Source organism: Echinops telfairi, unplaced genomic scaffold (assembly GCF_000313985.2).
Source record: "Echinops telfairi isolate 266 unplaced genomic scaffold, ASM31398v2 ScPeMD7_70;HRSCAF=299, whole genome shotgun sequence".
NCBI classification, from domain to species: domain Eukaryota; kingdom Metazoa; phylum Chordata; class Mammalia; order Afrosoricida; family Tenrecidae; genus Echinops; species Echinops telfairi.
Window position 1 is genome coordinate 64,424,575 of NW_022103968.1, and position 17,242 is coordinate 64,441,816.

The window sequence follows — 17,242 nt, forward strand, 5'->3', positions numbered from 1 at the left end:
GCGCTGACCCCAAAGTCTATTTTTGGTATTCCCTGGGGACTTCGTTGCTCTGTTCTTGCTGCTCTATTGCACACCCTTAGTGTTTTGCCTTGGTGTGGTGGGATCAGATCAGGTGGAATTCCCACACTGTGTCTCCAGTGTTGCCCCCTCTAGGGCTGTGGATCAGTGTGAGGGATGTCGTGACTCATAGTGGGGCTGGCCATGTGCTCTTCTCTGGATTGGCTGCTCTGAGCGGGAATATCGTCCTCAAGGCTTGGTGGGCCAGAATGTACTCCACTCTTTCTTCCTCCCCCCTCATTTGCTCTTGTGTGCTCTGATCAGACATGTCCCTCTCCTGGAGCTGCAGATTCAGTACTGTCCTATGAAATAAATTCTTCTGGGGGGAGGAGCAGGTGTCCACACAGTTGGGACTGGGGCCAGCCCCTCAGACCTCTCCACTGCATTCACATCTTGGAGCAGTGGGTTGAAGTCTGGTCCCTCTTTCCCTGTGTGGATATAAACAATACCCTCCCTTGGGTGGGTTAGTGCCCTGTGCCCCTGCTACCGATTTCTTTTTTTTTTTTTCCCTCTTTTTTTTTTCTTTTTTTCTGACCCTCAACTTTATCAAATTGATGCCCATCTCTTGGGACTGGACTCTGCTGATAAGTGATCATGCTTCCCCCAAGAGAGATTTCTCCGTTCATTTGGCAGGCCAAGGTGTATTTAGTATTCTTCACTAATACTGTAATTTAAAAGCATGACTCTTGGGTCTCCCTTATTCGTTGTCCAGTAGGAGAGACTTGGTAAATTGATCTGCAGAATGTCAAAGAAAAAGAAAACCCTAAAGGATCAACCTTTGTGGTGCCAAGATTCTCTAAGCTTGGATACTGTGCCTTTGTTGTCATTTATTCATCCCTTCATTGAGAAACTGCCGTGGTCCGTGTTCTGTGCTAAGCCTTGAAGGTAGAAAGACATCTCCTTTCCCCTTTCCTAGATCAAGGGAGTCTTCCTAAGATCGTGATCTTAAAATCAAAGTGTGAAGTTCAGTCCATACCAAAAACGCATGCTGTTGAGCCAGTTCAGCTATTGGAGACCCTGCTGGACAGGGTAGAACTGCCCCTTTGCATTTCCAAGGCTGTACTCTTTATGGAAGCCAACGGCCACATCTTCTGTGGAACTGCTGGTGGGTTTGCTTTACTCTAGGATCTTACTTTCTCTATACCAGATAGAATGAGAACTTTTCTCATGAGAGGACGTAAAGATGCAAAGTGAGAACTGTACAAAGAAAAAATGAGATTCAGGAACACAGGTGGCTTCTAAAGGTTTGTGGAAAATTAAAATTAATAGAACGGAATTGTGCCACAGTCATCTTGTTTATAATAGTCCTGTGAGATAAACTTAGCTCTGGTGGCATGTCGTGGCTTACAACTTGGGCTACTACCGTCAAGGTCAGCACTTTGAACCCACCAGCCCTTCCATGGAAGAAAGGTGAAGCTCTCTACTCCCGTAAAGAGTTACAGCCTCAGAAACCCACAGGAATAGTTCTACTCTGGCCTGTAAGGTTGCTGTGAGTTGGAATTAACTCGATGGCAGTGAGAAGGGATAAACCAAACCTCCCATTGAGCTGATTCCAACTCATAGCAGCCCTGTAGCAAGCCCTCGTAGCATAATTCTAGCAGGTCACTGTTCTATGAGATAGATACTGTATTATCTGCATTTTATAGATGAGGCACCAGAGTAAAGGGAAGGCTAATTATACTAGGGCAGGGGTGGGGAATGTCCCACCTGCAGGCCCTATCACTCACTGTCATTGTGTTTGTTCGGTGGACTACAGAAACAAATCCAGAGACTTCCATTATGTGTATAAGAAAGAGCTTTACAGTATATACATGAGCAATTGAATATTGAGAAAACATCCCAGCCCACTCCAGATCAAGTCCATAAGTCTGGTCTCAGCCCATATGTCTGATACAAACACATGCAATGACATCGAATACAGAAAGATCACAGGCCAGTAGGTGGGAAATCATGTGGATCCAGTGGCGTTGTAAGCATCTCAGTGCTGGCAGGGATCTCCTCGTGGCTGCTCCAGCTCAGAGCACTATAGTAGTTCCATGTATCTTGTCAGCTGTAATGTCTCCCAGGGAGTGAGCAGAGAGAGAGTGTGTGTTTCTTCAGCCTCCAGGGAGGAATTACAGGGATTCCCAGAATCCTCAGGAGAATGCCATGCCCACACAGAGGCCTCATTGGCTATGACCTGATTGACAGGCTAGACCCCACCCCTTCACTCTTAATTCTCAAATTAACAACAGATTATGTAACTACCACAGCCATCAAGTGCATTCTGATTTATAGTGACCCTATAGGATGGAGTAGAACTGCCACTGTGGGTTTCTGGGACTGTAACTCTTAGGGGTAGAAAGGGTCATCCTGGTCTTTCTCTGGTAGTGAGGAGCTGGTGGTTTTCGGCTGCAACCCAGTGCATAACTACTGCATCACCAGGACTCCCTAGCCATCACATTGGGGTGAATTAATTAAATGTTGGACCACATATAGCAGGCCGGTTTTTAAGTGGATAATTTTGTATGGCTCGAAAATTGTGTTATATCCAAATGGCCCTTGGCAAAAAAAAAAAAAAAAAACATGCCCCTGTCTGAACAAATGTTTAAAAAATTAAAAAAAAAAAAAAAAAAAAAGTTTCCCACTCCTGGCCTAGTATAACAGTAAGTAAGTAGCAAAATAGGCCAGGTGCCCAGGCAAAAAGACTTGAGAATGAGCTCTTAACCATACTGGCAAAACCAATGCTTCAAAAAGTGGCAGGAAAAAAATTTATAAAACAACACAGCAAATGACCTAAAATCACTCTGCTACACCTCAATTTTGTTGGGTTTTATGAAAGAAAGATATTTAAGGAATTCTGTGTTTCCTATAGGAAACAAGATGAGGCTTTCTATTCCAATAAAAATGCGCTGTCTTGGAAGCTCAGAGAGGCAGCTCTGCTCCATCCCTTGGGTCTCTTGGAGATGTAGTCGACGCAGTGGCAGTGAGAGTGATTCCTGTGAAATGTTCGGTTCGTCCCCAAGCAGTGTTTTAAATCAATAGCTCTTTATGGGCCAGTTACATTTCGGGCTGCTAACCATAAGGTCAGCAGATCAAAACCACAGCCGCATCAGAAAGAATAGTGTCTGGAGTTTTAAAAGCTTGTTTTCAAACAAGCAGCCCTCTAAGTGAGACATCAACTAAGCCCACACAGAAGAAGCACACCAGCTTCCGTGACCTAAGAATCGTAAATTGTATAATCCAAATCCAAAGGAAGAACTAGTATCAGAGTTTACTTCAGTTATGAGATTGTGGTGAGCAGGAGGCTATGGATGACAGTGAAAGCCTAAAATAGGTTTGTAGGATCTACACAAGGAATTAGCCTCCTCTTATTAGAGGAGTGAGCGGATTTCCCTCGAACTACAATTGAGGGATGGGAATAAGCTGGCCATCAGACAGAGGATAGTAGAGAGGACTATATATAATAGATTAAAATGATAAGTCTGGCTTTAATGGCTAAAACCTTGTCATCTGATCACCCTTTGTGATACACTTTGTGCTTGTGTTTAATATTTGCTGTGTTTCTTTTTCATATTGGGATTTATCTCTGTTGTGTTAACTCTCTGTTGTGTATTCTTCTATGTTTTTCAGTATATGAAACCTGGACAAAAACTAGAATAAGGGTTCTTGGGGGGGTATAGCAGGAGAGGTAGGGGGCAGTGGATAATGGGGAGCTGATATCATGGAGCACAAGAAGGAAGAAAATATTTGAAACCGATTGTGGTAGTGATTATATAACACTGCTTGATATGATTGAACTGTGAAATGGTATGATACCTGGAGTAGATCCTAATAAAATAGTTTAAAAGAAAAAAAAAAGCAGAACTGGGGAGAAAAACAGGGCTTTTACTCCCTTAAAGAGTAACAGTCTCGGAAATCCACAGGACCAAGTTCTACCCTGTCCTACAGGGTCACTATGAGACAGCATTGACTTGGTGGCCTTGAGTTGGGTTTGGTAGGCCAGGCATTAAGTTTGACAGTGGTCATCAGTATGCCCACCCTCATAGGGAAATTATAATCTAAAGTTTATTGTTAGTTTGGCACTTGCTGATAGCATTCAAAATTTTATAATGATTTGCTGTTGTTTATTGCTTGGATCCACAATCAATGCTCCTGGAAGCAGCAGTCAAAAGAGATCAAAGGACGCATTGCACTGGGTAAAGCTGCTGCACAAGACCTCTTTAAAGTGTTGGAGAGCAAGGATGTTAAACTTTGAGGATTAAGGTGAGCCCAACCCAATCTGTGGTATTTTCAGTCGCTTCAGATGCATGTGAAGGTTGGACATTGAATAAGAAAGACTGAAGAAGAATTGATGCATTTGAATCGTGGTGCTGGCAAAGAATATGACAGTACCATGCACTGCCAAAAGAACAAACAAGTCTGTTTTGGAAGAACTGACAAAATGTTCCTTAGAGGCAAGATGGTGAGACTTTGTCTCGTGTACGTGTACTTTGGTCATGTCCAGAGAGACGAGTCCCCAGAGAAGGACGTCATGCTTGGTGAAGTAGCTAACCAAACTCACTGCCATCAAGTCACTGCTCTCCTAACGACTCCCTGTGGGTTTCTAAGACTGTAACTGTTTTTGGAGTAGAAAGCCCAGTCTTTATTTTCCCACAGAGCTGCTAGTGGTTTTGAACTGCCGACCATGTGGGTTGCAGCCCAATGCATAACCCCCACAATGCCAGGAAAAAGAGGAAGGCCTTTGATGAGATGGATTGACACAGTGGCTGCAGCAAGGGGCTCAAACAAAGGAACAGTTGTGAGAATGGTGCAGGACTGTGCGGGTGTTTCATTCAGTAGTGCGCAGAGTCTCTATGCACTACTCTATGCTCCATAGCACCTACCAACATATTGCTCAACAACAAAATTAATAAAAGGTTTATCCTAAATCTAGAATTTGAAATTACTTGGGTGTATCTTCTACTTCAACAGAAAGATAAACAGCGTTGTGCTAATTCAGCACTCCAGTTTTCCACCCCAGCTGTTTTGGGTATTGAACGATGAAAGTCTGAGTATTTGAAAAAGAAAGACAAGATGAAAGGGAATCCCTGTGATTCTCTTCCGGGTAGAAGTCACACTGGCCAGCTTTGAAGCCGTCCTCACACTGACTTCGGGTGCTCTGCTGAGCCACTGATCTCAAAATTTAAAGTATCTTTGCATTTGCAATTGAATAAAGCATTCACCAGGGTGTAAGAAAAAAGGTTAAAGAGGTCTAAGTCTTGGTAACTTACATGAACAATTCAATGTAGGCTCTGTGAATTACTCTCTAAAAGATGCCTACAGTGTCTCATTCTTTATTTCAGTCCACTTAGAGATTGGTACCTTGTCTATTTCAGCTTACATTTGCCTTAAAGATATTTAAACCTTTGTCAAGCTGCTATTTTCACCCATTGTGGTCCAAAGGGTGGGAAGTTGTCTCCTCTACGGTTATAAATACAATTAGGAAAGTTAGCAGAATACAATTAGGAAAAAGAAAATGTGATCTAATGGTCTAACTGAAATGTCACTAATCAGTTTGCATTTTAATACACTAACAGTAAGTACAGTGCTTGCTTTACTCTTCCTTATTTCCATATCCTACTCAGTGTTACTCAGTATCATACGAAGGGGGACTCAAAAAAATTGGAATTTTTTATTTTTCAAAGTTATGTAACAATCTTATCACCTTCAAAGTACTCTCCATTACACTTCATACATTTGTCAAATCTGCGACTCCATTCTTTTTTTTTTTTTTTTTTTTTTTTTGCGGTTCCATTCTTGGAAACATTTTTAAAACTCATCTCTTTGGATGACTGACAGCACCGCCCTTATTTTTTTCTTCACCTCTTCTGTGTCATCGTCCCTTCATGTCCTCTTCATTTGTGGGAAAAAGAAGTCACACGAAGCAAGGTCCGGTGAGTAAGGTGCATGGGACAAGAGAGGCACGTTTTTTGCCAAAAACTGGCACACTGAGATGGCTGCGTGAACAGGTGCATTGACAGGTGGCAAAAACAGCCCCCCCCATCTGCCACAAATCAGGCCTTTTTGTCCCTTTTCAGACCTCTAAATTGAAAGTTTGATTAACAGTCTGACCTGGTGGAACAAACTCCAAATGCACTGTCCCCTCACGTCAGAAAAACAAATGAGCTTTGTCTTGATCTTTGATTTCACTTGACGAGTGAGGTGACAATGGTGTCTACCACTGGCTTGATTGAGGTTTGCTTTCGGGGTCATAAGAGTAGCACCATGTCTTGGCGCCAGTAGTGACTAGAGAAAAGTCCGGGTCGTGTCGGCTGTTCATTCACAGCACAGCATGCTTCCAGTAACGCTCTCTTTCCTGGCCAGTCAGAGCCCTTCCCATTCTCACTCTGCTGTTGAAACTCACTGACCGAACTCAAAGATGGACCAGATAACTTTCCCATCTCTTCTGTGGTCCATAGTAGTTCTTCAAGCACAAGTGCACACATTTTGTCAACAATTCAGGAAGTTGATGGACATCAGAACAAGGTTTGTCATCAGTCAACATTTCACCTTTTTTAAAATGAGGAAACCATTCCTACATATAGCACTTTTTGTGCTTGTATGCTGTGTTCAACATCACAACAGTTTCTGCTGCATTTTTCCCTGCAGGAAACAAAATTTCACAGCCACATGCTGTTCTCTTCAATCAGCAATCACAAAAAACAAGGTTTGAGCAAAACTGCTTTTACAAAAAAATTCACTGTGACCAGAAAGAACCTTCCCAGGTGATGCCACTGGGTGCACTCACTCAGCGAGCTGTTCCATGTTTGCCTAGCGGGAAAATGCAAACTATGAAAGCTCTGCCCAGTGGAGCTTTTTTTCGTGGGTTTTTTTTTTTTTTTTGAGGGGAGGTGGGGGGGCACCCCCTCATGTATACAGAGTGAAATCAGAAATTAAGCTCTACTCCTCTGCCTACTTTAAATCATCATCACAAGATTAAGGAAACAGAACAGGGCTTAGAAATAAATAATAAAAAATTAAAAATAAATACATAGTAAATCACTCTCCATGCAAGGACACGTGGATGTGTCCTTGCAAGGAAACTTCCATATATGCACACATACAGATTTAGTTTCTTTCTGCATAGCAGAGGGGAACCCTGGTGGTGTAGTGGATATGCAGCAGGGCGAAACCACCAACCACTCCACGGGAGAGAGATGAGGCCTTCCACTCCCCTGAAGAGTTAGTCTCTGAAACGGAAAGAGGTCGTTCCACACTGTAGAACTCAAGGGTTGCTAGGAGTTAGAATTGACGGCAGTGAGTTTGGGGTTTGGGGGGTTGATCTCCATAGCATTCCTTTATCCCCACCCCCCCCAGCAATAAGTGTCACCTTTGTATACCAATTGTGTTAACTTTTGCAAATTTTTAAAAAAAAAAATGAGAAATGTTCTGCTAAAATTTTCTCTGGCCATTAAGAGGAAAATTCCATTTTTCAGTCCTTTTAATGTATTTTTTATTCCCCTTTAACTGGGGCAGAATCCACCTAACAAAATTAACTATTGGCAACCATTTTGAGGTATATAATTTAGTGTAAAGTCATTTTTAATCTAAATACTAGCTCACCACAATCCCAGATAGTAACCACTAGCCTTGTATACCTGTTTAACATTTTTTTCTATTTAACATTTATTAACAATGGGACATAGTGCTCTTTAGTCACACGGGCTCTATAGCCAGCAGAGGCTAGTAGCTACTATGTTGGAAAGTGCAGAAATAGCATTAGAACGTTTTAATCCTGGCAGAAAACTCTTGGACAACATACTAGGCCACACTTTGTTGAAAGTACACCATAGATCATTCCTTGTTGATGTGTAGTGTAAGCTCCAGTGGAAAAGCGTTTTTTTCTTTGAAATTTTGTGAGAAGTTATCTATTCATTACCTTCACACTTGTGGTTTTGTTCTTTTAATATGACAGGATTAAACACTCACAGTTGCTCTGTTCTTTTTTTTATTACTGAATCATTTTATTAGGGGCTCTTACAACTCTTAACACAATCCATACATCCATCCATTGTGTCAAGCACATTTGTACATATATTGCCATCATTTTCAAAACATTTTCTTTCTACTTGAGCCCTTGGTATCAGCTCCTCATTTTTCCCTCCCTCCTCTACCCTCCCTCCTTCATGAACCCTTGATAATTCATAAATTTTTATTTTCTTATACCGACCACTGTTCTGTTCTTAATAGCCCATGATTTCTTAGACACATTTCCAATTTTTTCTTCTAGTTTTGGGACGCCACCAAGTGATAAATTTGAGTATTACATTTGGAGGGGAGACTTTTTTTTTCTTTTTTCTTTTTCAATAGAATGGCCAGTATCCTAACCAATCTTATTTAGGAACAGAACACAGAATTTTTCTGGAATTTCATTTGGAAATTTTTAGAACTGACCTTTTTTTTTATGTATCTACGACAAAGTGTGCTATGGAGCCTGGTTGTTTTATTTTTATATATTTCCTCAGTTAAATTGCTGCCTTGACACTGCCATATCACCGCTTCACAGCCTGTAAGTCTCCCAAGTCAATCGCAAGCATGACACCAGCAGTTTGCTAGTCCTGGGAAGTATGTTTCAAGTAGACACAGGTTTTCTCCCTTAAAGACTGAGTGATACCTGGGTCCAGGGGCATCAATAGAACGCATGGGAGTGGAGAAGGTAAAACGTGAGGAACTGTCTGTCTGTCATAAAACTACTGACTCTGCGACAGCTGGAATGGAATGCTGCCAGTCTCACTTCCGTAAACTTGCCAACTGCTGTTTCTCTTTCTCTGTAGTGCAGTGAGAATCCTACTAGAAAAGAAATGGCTGCCTCCTCGTCCTCCTCCTCGGCTGGTGGCGTCAGTGGGAGCTCTGTCGCTGGCTCTGGTTTCAGCGTCTCCGACCTTGCCCCTCCACGGAAAGCCCTTTTCACCTACCCCAAGGGAGCCGGAGAGATGCTAGAAGGTGATCGCACGCTGCTTTTTTACTGAGGAACTGGATTAAGACCTCGGTGGATGGTCATTGTAAAGAAGCTGTGAGTGTATTAGAGACAGGCTTGCTCCGATTTTGGCCACGTCTCATATTTTGTCCCCATTTCAAAATAATATCATTAAAGCACTTCCATGTCTTCCTCCAGAATCTAAGATTTGGAATTGCAAAGGCATTGGGAGTGAAAGAGAACATGGAGAGCTTTGTAGAGACAGAGAAGTGTCTTTGACTGTGGTAAGGCAGTCCGGCACTGGTACCGCGGCGGAGCTTGGTCCCCAGTTTGCTTTGTCCAGGCACTGGTCCACCTCCCTATGGTGGGTAGGCCAGGCGTCTGTTCTCCCAGTGTAGTCTGTAGATGAGTCAGCAATATCAGAAAGACTAAGAGGAAGCACAAACGAATACGGTGCCCTTCACTGTGAAGATGCTTCTCCTGACCCACTGCAGACAAGTGTGGTTTTCTATCTCTGGAGATGCATTTACATCACACCCACGTGCTTGTTCAGCACACCTGTGCAGAGAGGCTGGTCGAGATCAGGGTGTAGGTTGTGAATTTGAAGCCACATTGGTGCCTGGGCTTCATCAGGTTTACATACACTGATGGAATCAACTGAAGTAATGGCCTAAATGGCAGTGATTAAAACAACAACGAAAAAAATCACTGCTAGTTTGTTTTGTTTTTTTCTTGGTAGTCACTAGAGCCAGACTCTTAGAGGTCACTCCAAGAGCTAAACAAATAATCCTTAATAAAGGGCATAAGAATCATTCAAAGAACTCCTTTAAAATGTCTCTTTCTAGGGCTAAGGTGACCAGACGTCCAGCTTTTAGCAGGACAGTCCCGATTTTGCATAATTTTTCCCACGTCCCGCGGTGTTTTTAAAAAGTCCCGATTTTTAGAAAGAATGCACGACAAGCTAGGGTGTACGATTTTCAGCTGCCATGTGGCTGTTTCACCAGGATATGAGTTTTATCAATCGTGTCCCGCTGTGCCAATGTTAAAATCTGGTCACCTTATTCTAGGTGCACCCTGGAGGGTCTCCATGAGTGTGGGGACAAAGCAGGAGTCTTTGGGGGGTCTGGGGACAAAGCAGGGGCTGCTCATGGAACTGGTCCTCTCGTCATTCTGTAGAAACATTGGCAAAGAACCCAAATCTACCTCAGTGCTGAATGACATCTTGGTCATTTTAGCTTGAAATGTTGGAAATTTTTTAATTACTCTGAAAATGTCTCTTTCTAGCTATGTGGCAGTGGGTGTTTTAGGATGATCTTTATTCACTTATCAGGCATATTATAAAACAGAGTTTGGGGCGGAACCAGAGCAAGACAAAGAATAATTTGTGACGAGAAAACAAGAGGGAATTCTGGGGCTGTGAGGTTCTCTCAGACAGGTTACGGTCATGCTTAGTAGTGAAGTAGATGACCAGGTAGTAGAATAAATGATACATCTCAGGTGTAGGTATTTTTACCTTTGCCTTTTCATTTTCTTCAGTCATATTAACTAAATAGGATTAGGATCACTGGATGTGGAAGCAGTGAACAGATGAGACCCTTGTTGGCTATATCTAGCACTCAAAACATGACTTCAGTTATACGTAGCAGAAACCTTATATGAAGTCATTTCCCCACAAAACATATAAAGTTGCAGGCACTTAAGTGGTTTAATGAGTTTTATAGCAGCAGAATGATGATTAATTAACAATGGAACTCTAAGATTAAAGTCATTTAAATTGTAGCAATAGGACTTTATGTAGGAGGTACTCTCATAGTCTTAAAGCTGTCAGCATCCCTTGTGTCCAAAGACATAGAGAAGCAGCCTTCTTGTTTAAAGTTGATACTCTAGCAAGTTATAGATACATTCATTTTCATTCCACCCCATTGTGCTTCATGAAGCAATGTGTGGATTTCTATTGTAGAATGAATACAAAGTTTAAATGCATTGTGCAGTTTTGATGGTTCACTTCCTTAGGTTTGAAGTTTCATCTGTATCTTAAAGCTGCCTACCCTTTAAAAAGTCCCCCTAGTGGTGTAGTTGGTTACAAGGTCAGCAGTTAAGATACCACCAGCTGCTCCTTGGGAGAAAGATGAGGCTCGCTACTCCTGTAAAGAATCGTCATGGAAACCCATAGTGGCAGTTCTATTCTGCCCTACTGAGAGTCGGAATCGACTAGATGACAATGAATGAAATCCTTAAAAAAGACTGAAAAATAGTGTGGGCAATCCCTGAGTTACTGTGGTCAAATCAAGAATATTAAATTGAAAAAAGAGAATTCCTAAATGTGAGTAATATGGATGATAGGTTTTGAAACATTTTCTACTATGTGTATAGGTGTACTATAATATGCTTAGTGCATATATACTTGATCATTTTCCTTATAATTATTTATTAGATTATGAAAATAGAACAGTAAGGGTTGCCAGCTCAGAGTGAGGGAATATACTTTATAATCTTAACAAGTACAGACTGATTTTGCATCCTTCTAAGTCTAGGATAACAAACCCAAAAAACCTGTAGTTAATCTTGTGAACTCACTTTTTGATGCAACCTGTCTGCCTTTTGATAATAGATATAATAAGCACTATCTAACAGTTTCCAGTATTCTCCTGCCCTTGACGAAGATCAGCCTCACCCAGTTATTAGTGAGCAAAATTGGATACTGCAGTTCACCCAAGAAGCGGCTGTATGTTAGTGACAGTGTAGACCACTGAAGTATAAATTGTCTGACATTGCCTAATTTCCTACTGTGAGGTAATGTTCTTTTAAATGAGTTTGTTAGCTGTCTGTTTTTGGAGTTGGCGATAGTGTTGAGTTTGGACCATTGACTGGCCTTTGCTTGTCCCTTAAGAGGAAAGCTATTATATTGCTACTTGATGTGTATGTTACAAAGGTCCTGATTACAGTTTCTAATTGGAAGACACAATGGCCCATGTTAACTCCTCTCTGGAGGAATTCCAGGCTTGTTGTTAGGTGCCATGAAGTCACGTTGCCCAAGGAAGGAAACATGCGCAGTCCTGCACCATCCCCACAATTGGTCTTCTCTTGGAGCCCAGTGTTGCAGCCACTGCTCCAATCCATCTCTCGAATGCCTTCCTCATCTTCACTGCCCCCCTGCTTTCTCTCCTGACAGTGTGTCCAAGGTACATGACAGGAAGTCTGCCATCCTTGCCTGTAAGGAGCATTCTGGCAGTACTTCTTCCAAGCCAGATCTTACCTAATAGGATGTGGCTAACAAGAAATGGAACCAGTGGTTAATACAGGGTTGCAAATCAGCAGTTTTGTTCCATAAGCATGTCAAGTGAAGTGAGTGATACGCAGGTGCCTCTTTGAAAGATTAGCTTAGTTATTTTGCTTTAAAGGTCATTACCAAGAGAAATAGACAAATAATCACATAAGTGTTTATCCTAACAGCACCTCTGAGTCAATGGAAGTGAGAGGTAGCACTTCCAAGAGCTTCCTTATATAGCTGGGCCTGTTCCTTGTAACCCATGACCTTGTGTGAGATCATAAAGTTCAGGATCGGCATTCCCCACCATCCCTGCCACCCCCTCACCCCCGCCCCCAACCGGGATTTGAACTACAATTCTCTTACATTTTGCCAAAATAAAACTTGAGATGTAATCGGACAGTTTAAACCAAGATATGAATAGGATAATGAGGGCTGTCATATAGTTTACACACGTTAAATTACATCATTCATGTTAAATGTTCACAGCAGTCCCTCTTCCCACAATGTGGTCATAGTTGTTTGCTACTATTGCCTTTATCTAAGGAGTGGGCTAAGTATTGGGGTACTAAACAAAAAGCTGCCCGTTCAGATCCCCCAGCCACTCCATGGGAGATAGATGAGGCGATTTGCTTCTGAAAATATTTACAGTCTTCTAAACCCTTGGGAACAGTTCCACACTGCCTACAGGATCACTGAGTCATAATCAACTCAAGGACAGTGGGTTTGGTTTTCGAATGGGTAGGATTGGCTTTATCTTTAAAAAAAAAAAAAAAGCTGATATCATTAGCTTGCCTAGTGGGTCATGCTTTGGGCTACTGATTGCAAGATTAGCGGTGTGACCCACTGGCTGCTCTAAGGGAAAAGAATGAGGCTTTCTGCTTTTATAAAGATTTCCAGCTTTGAAATCAAAAGGGCAGATTTTTAAACTAGACAGCCAAATAACTGAAATAGAGTTGTTATTTTTTAAAGAAAATAACTTTTTATTCACTTTAATTATTTGCGCACAGATGATCTATGTTTAGCCAGAGGAATAAGAAACCAGTGGAGGTGATAGGATCATATCTAAGTAGTGCACAATATGTAAGAAAGAGGTTAAATTTAAAGAACATTCTACCCTAAACTTACATCCTAATAATAATATTTTCTCCCTTTTTCTTTTTTTGGTATTAATGTTGAAAATAGTATTGAAAGAGGAAGTTTCCTTTCTTGTACAGTCAAGCCATTGGCATACAATATCTGTATATCTTATTGGTTAGATTGTGTAAAGGTTATGTCAGTTCATGTTTACTTGGTTTATCAGAAGTCATAAAATTCGTATAGCAAATTAAAACCTTTTTCTCTTGTGTGAGGCTTTTTCCTTTTTGTGTGAAACCTGATTGATGGGTATTTGACACCCAGCAGTGCTGGCAAGAAGTACCTAAAAAAAGACAGCTGTATCCTCTGCTCTGTCGTTGTTAGGGTTTTTGCAATAAGATACCTGACGTACCAAATGGTTTCTGCTGCTCTTTTAGAAACTCCTCTTTCCTATCTGGGTCATGTGCTGTTGGGAGTATGTTTCACTGATTAGCCCTTGCCTGACAGGGAATGAGAGGGGCTAGCTTATATTTCAGAGTCATCTCCCAAATGTGTGACCAAGTCAGCCACCAACTGCTTGGCAGTTCTTGGCACCTGTACAGTGCTAGATTCTGAAATTACGCAACACTCTTATCATCCAAATTGCAGTGTTTGGGTTCGGTTAGAAAACCAAGGTTACAATTTACGTTTGCAGAATGAAATTTCTCAACAGTGGTTTACTATGGTCATAGTGGTGTAATTTGATAGATTAAAAATCAGCAACAGCTGTTTCTTAGGATGAAGTGTTTTGGAGTCTCTGTACTTTCGTCTTCTGATAGCATAAGAACTGGACCACATGGCCAGAGTGTCAGCTGCCAGTGTTTTCCGGACAAAATAGAACACGAAGAAATGGCCAGGTTATGAGGTGGGAAATGTTGACCAGGACGTCAGACTGAGGTTTCTTGTTTTTGTTTTTGTAAGTGCTATTTTGACACTCGAGAGTAAAGGGACTATTTTAATATTCCAGGTAAAGAAGAAGTAGCTTTTCTAACAGCCGGGTTAGTTAGTTCAGAAGTCCTCTTTGTAAACCCTGAAAGCCATACCGAGTGTAGAAAAACAAGTGGACACATTTACGGGGTTTATCGGAAGCCAGAGACACCTTAGAGCAGATGTAACCTTTCCTTTTTTGTTTGTAGATGGCTCTGAGAGGTTCCTCTGTGAGTCCGTTTTCAGCTATCAAGTGGCATCCACGCTTAAACAGGTGAAACATGGTAAGCACACGGTTGTCGTCTACTGACTTGAAAATAAATTCCCATGGGGGAGAAAGCGATTCAGAAAGGTTGGTGTGTTTTGTGACAAAAACCACAACTCAGCAAAGCTATTAAAGTAGACTTCTTCAATTACCTATAGACAAGAACATTCTAGGTAAAGCCACACTGAGGCTTAAAGCTGGACTGGTGCTGGAGCAATTGATGCACATCTCTTCCCTGAGGTTGCCCTTTTTTTTTTTTTTTCCTCCTGAGAGTTTTGTTCACTGGTGTCTTTTGCTGGTTGCCCTTAACATCTTTGTGTCTTTATGTAAACCTCCCGATATGGAGTCATGAGATCCTAGTATTATCTCTGCTGTTCTGTCGTCTCACCAGATCTTCATTTATGATCAGGGAATTGTGTTCCCCAGTGAACCATTTGCCCATTGAAATCACTATTTGGGGGGAAAAAATAAAAATTTCAGTAATTCAACTGCTGGGAAAAAAAAAAAAGACTATTGGGGGAGGGGAGGCGTTCCAAGAGGGCATAGCTGTAAACTGCCTCAAACGCTAGAATTTTAGTACACAAATCATTGTCGTGTGGAGACTGAGGGGTTTGTTTGTGTAAGAATAGAGTGCAGAATTGGCCTTCTGTAAGGACACCTGGTTATTGAGGCTTCTCTGATTTGACGAGTGTCTTGTGAAATGAAAACGATCAAGTAGATGTTTATTTTAATCTGGAAGGTTTCGGTTGTGTAGTTAAAAGCAGCAAAGGTTGAAGGGGGAGCAGCAAAGGTGAACTGCCAGTAATTGGGAATGTTCTTTTTTTTTTTTAGTCATAAGTCTCTAAAATAGAATAAGACCTCATTGGGGGAGAAAATCCTTCTAAAAATGATTTATAAGCAAGCATCATGTTGCTGGTGATAGTCTCGTGGGAAATCGATTGTTATTGTTGTATCATATCTTACCTTCTTGCCCTTTACAGATCAGCAAGTTGCTCGGATGGAAAAACTCGCTGCTTTAGTAGAAGAGCTGGAGGCAGACGAGTGGCGGTTTAAACCCATCGAACAGCTCCTGGGGTTCACACCTTCTTAAGGTGGATGTGCCTCTGGCACAGCCAATGCAAAGCTGGCAACATCTAGAGCCATCCTGAGATTCAGCTACATGACTGAATTGCTTATCCACATCCATACTTGACTTGTCTATACACAATGAACACTGAAGTTTTCGATCTTGCAGGGAAAAGTTTGTTTAAAAAATAGGGGGAATCATAGGTTTAGGTTTAAGAGAGATTTCTAAAACTTCACAAGCCAGGTAGCCAGCCATGTCAGAATTGGCTTCTGTCCTGTTGTTCATCTGGTGTCTGGAAATCCTCACGAGTCAAGTCCAAGGTCAGGATATATAGCTTTAAAATCGTATTTCTGATGTAAAATACTTCTTTGTGCAGATGACTGTGATTTCAACTAAGGACCTGCCCAAATGAGGACTTAAAAAAAATACACCAAAAAACCCAAAACTTAACTCCCCTAGTTTTAAACATCTAATTCTTTACATTCTAGTTTTCCTAACCTCTTGTAGACATGCCAGACGCTGGCCAAAAAAAGAATTGCCTTTTGAATGAGGGAGCACTGTAAAACAGTGAGCAAAATCCTTTTAAACACAGAAATTCGGAGTTTATTTTGTAGCAAATAAATCCTTTGAAACAGCACCAAATTGGTTTCTTTATACTTTTAAAGTCTCGGGAATTTGGATGGGGGAGGAGGTCAAATTACTTTTTATAATAAAAGAATCTAAAATCTGTTGTTAGATAGCAAAACAGGAACCAGGCTGTCCACCGGCCATGCGCCAATTCAGGCCCCAAGCCATGGGGGTGAGGTACACCTAGGTGACCAGTACCTCTGGCTTGGCCCAACCTAGACCAGGTGGGCTTAATTCAGCCAAAGGGGTCAACCAGTACCGTCGACCACGCTGCCCAGCCACAGGCCCCAAAAGGCTGGAACTGGGAGACCACTCGCTCTTTTTCCCTCCTGCTCCTCTGCCTTCCACACAGCTATGCCATGGTCTCTTTTTCTCTGGCCTCAGGCCGCCACGTGTGGATGTGTAGTCCCATGAGGTTACCTGTATTCTTAACTGTAAAACCTGAAACTTCCTTTGTAAAAACTCACTTGGATCACAAATGAAGCTTCGGCCTGAATTTCTTTCTTGTGGGAAGCCAAGAATCGAGGTATTTCCCACCCAAGGAATCTAACACTATCTTATCTAAATGGTAGCTTGAATATTTGTCTTTGTAGAAGCAAATGCCTTTCTCTTCCCAATATCTGAGTAAAGGCCTGGAAATCTGAGCGGATGGACTCCGTTCTCCCTCATGGGCCAACTGGAGAATTATCTGTTAGACTGGGTCCAGAGTTTGCCTTAGACAAGATTTTGCCTTTCTCCTCATTAATAACCTGCCCCTGACCTGCTTAGAATTGCTTAATTTTAAATACAAAGGTATGAGTCAGAAAGTATTGCTACAAAGTCATAGACTGCTTTATTAATCAGAAATATCAAGGTGTGGAGCTGTTGTTTCTTGCTATATCAGGTCGATATACTCACGAAGGTGGCGTTTCCATCCCTCTAACCCTTCCCCCAAAGGATTCTGTGCTCATGAATTGACACCCTGCCAGAACAGCAGTG

At 41.8% G+C, this 17,242-nt stretch overlaps 1 protein-coding gene across 2 annotated transcripts in view; it reads left to right on the forward strand.

Moving 5' to 3' along the window:
* ANAPC16 (anaphase promoting complex subunit 16) overlaps positions 1-16,743 on the forward strand; it is a 19,437-nt gene extending 2,694 nt beyond the window's left edge. Inside the window, exons 2-4 of one of the 2 annotated variants that reach the window (XM_045291320.1) lie at positions 8,853-9,021; positions 14,516-14,590; positions 15,552-16,743. In XM_045291320.1, coding sequence (XP_045147255.1) covers positions 8,880-9,021; positions 14,516-14,590; positions 15,552-15,661 — 327 coding nt within the window. In that variant the 5' untranslated portion in view covers positions 8,853-8,879 and the 3' untranslated portion in view covers positions 15,662-16,743. The remainder of the gene's footprint in view (positions 1-8,852; positions 9,022-14,515; positions 14,591-15,551) is intronic. The other variant, XM_004701152.2, reaches the window with a different exon arrangement.
* Positions 16,744-17,242: the final 499 nt, after the last annotated feature.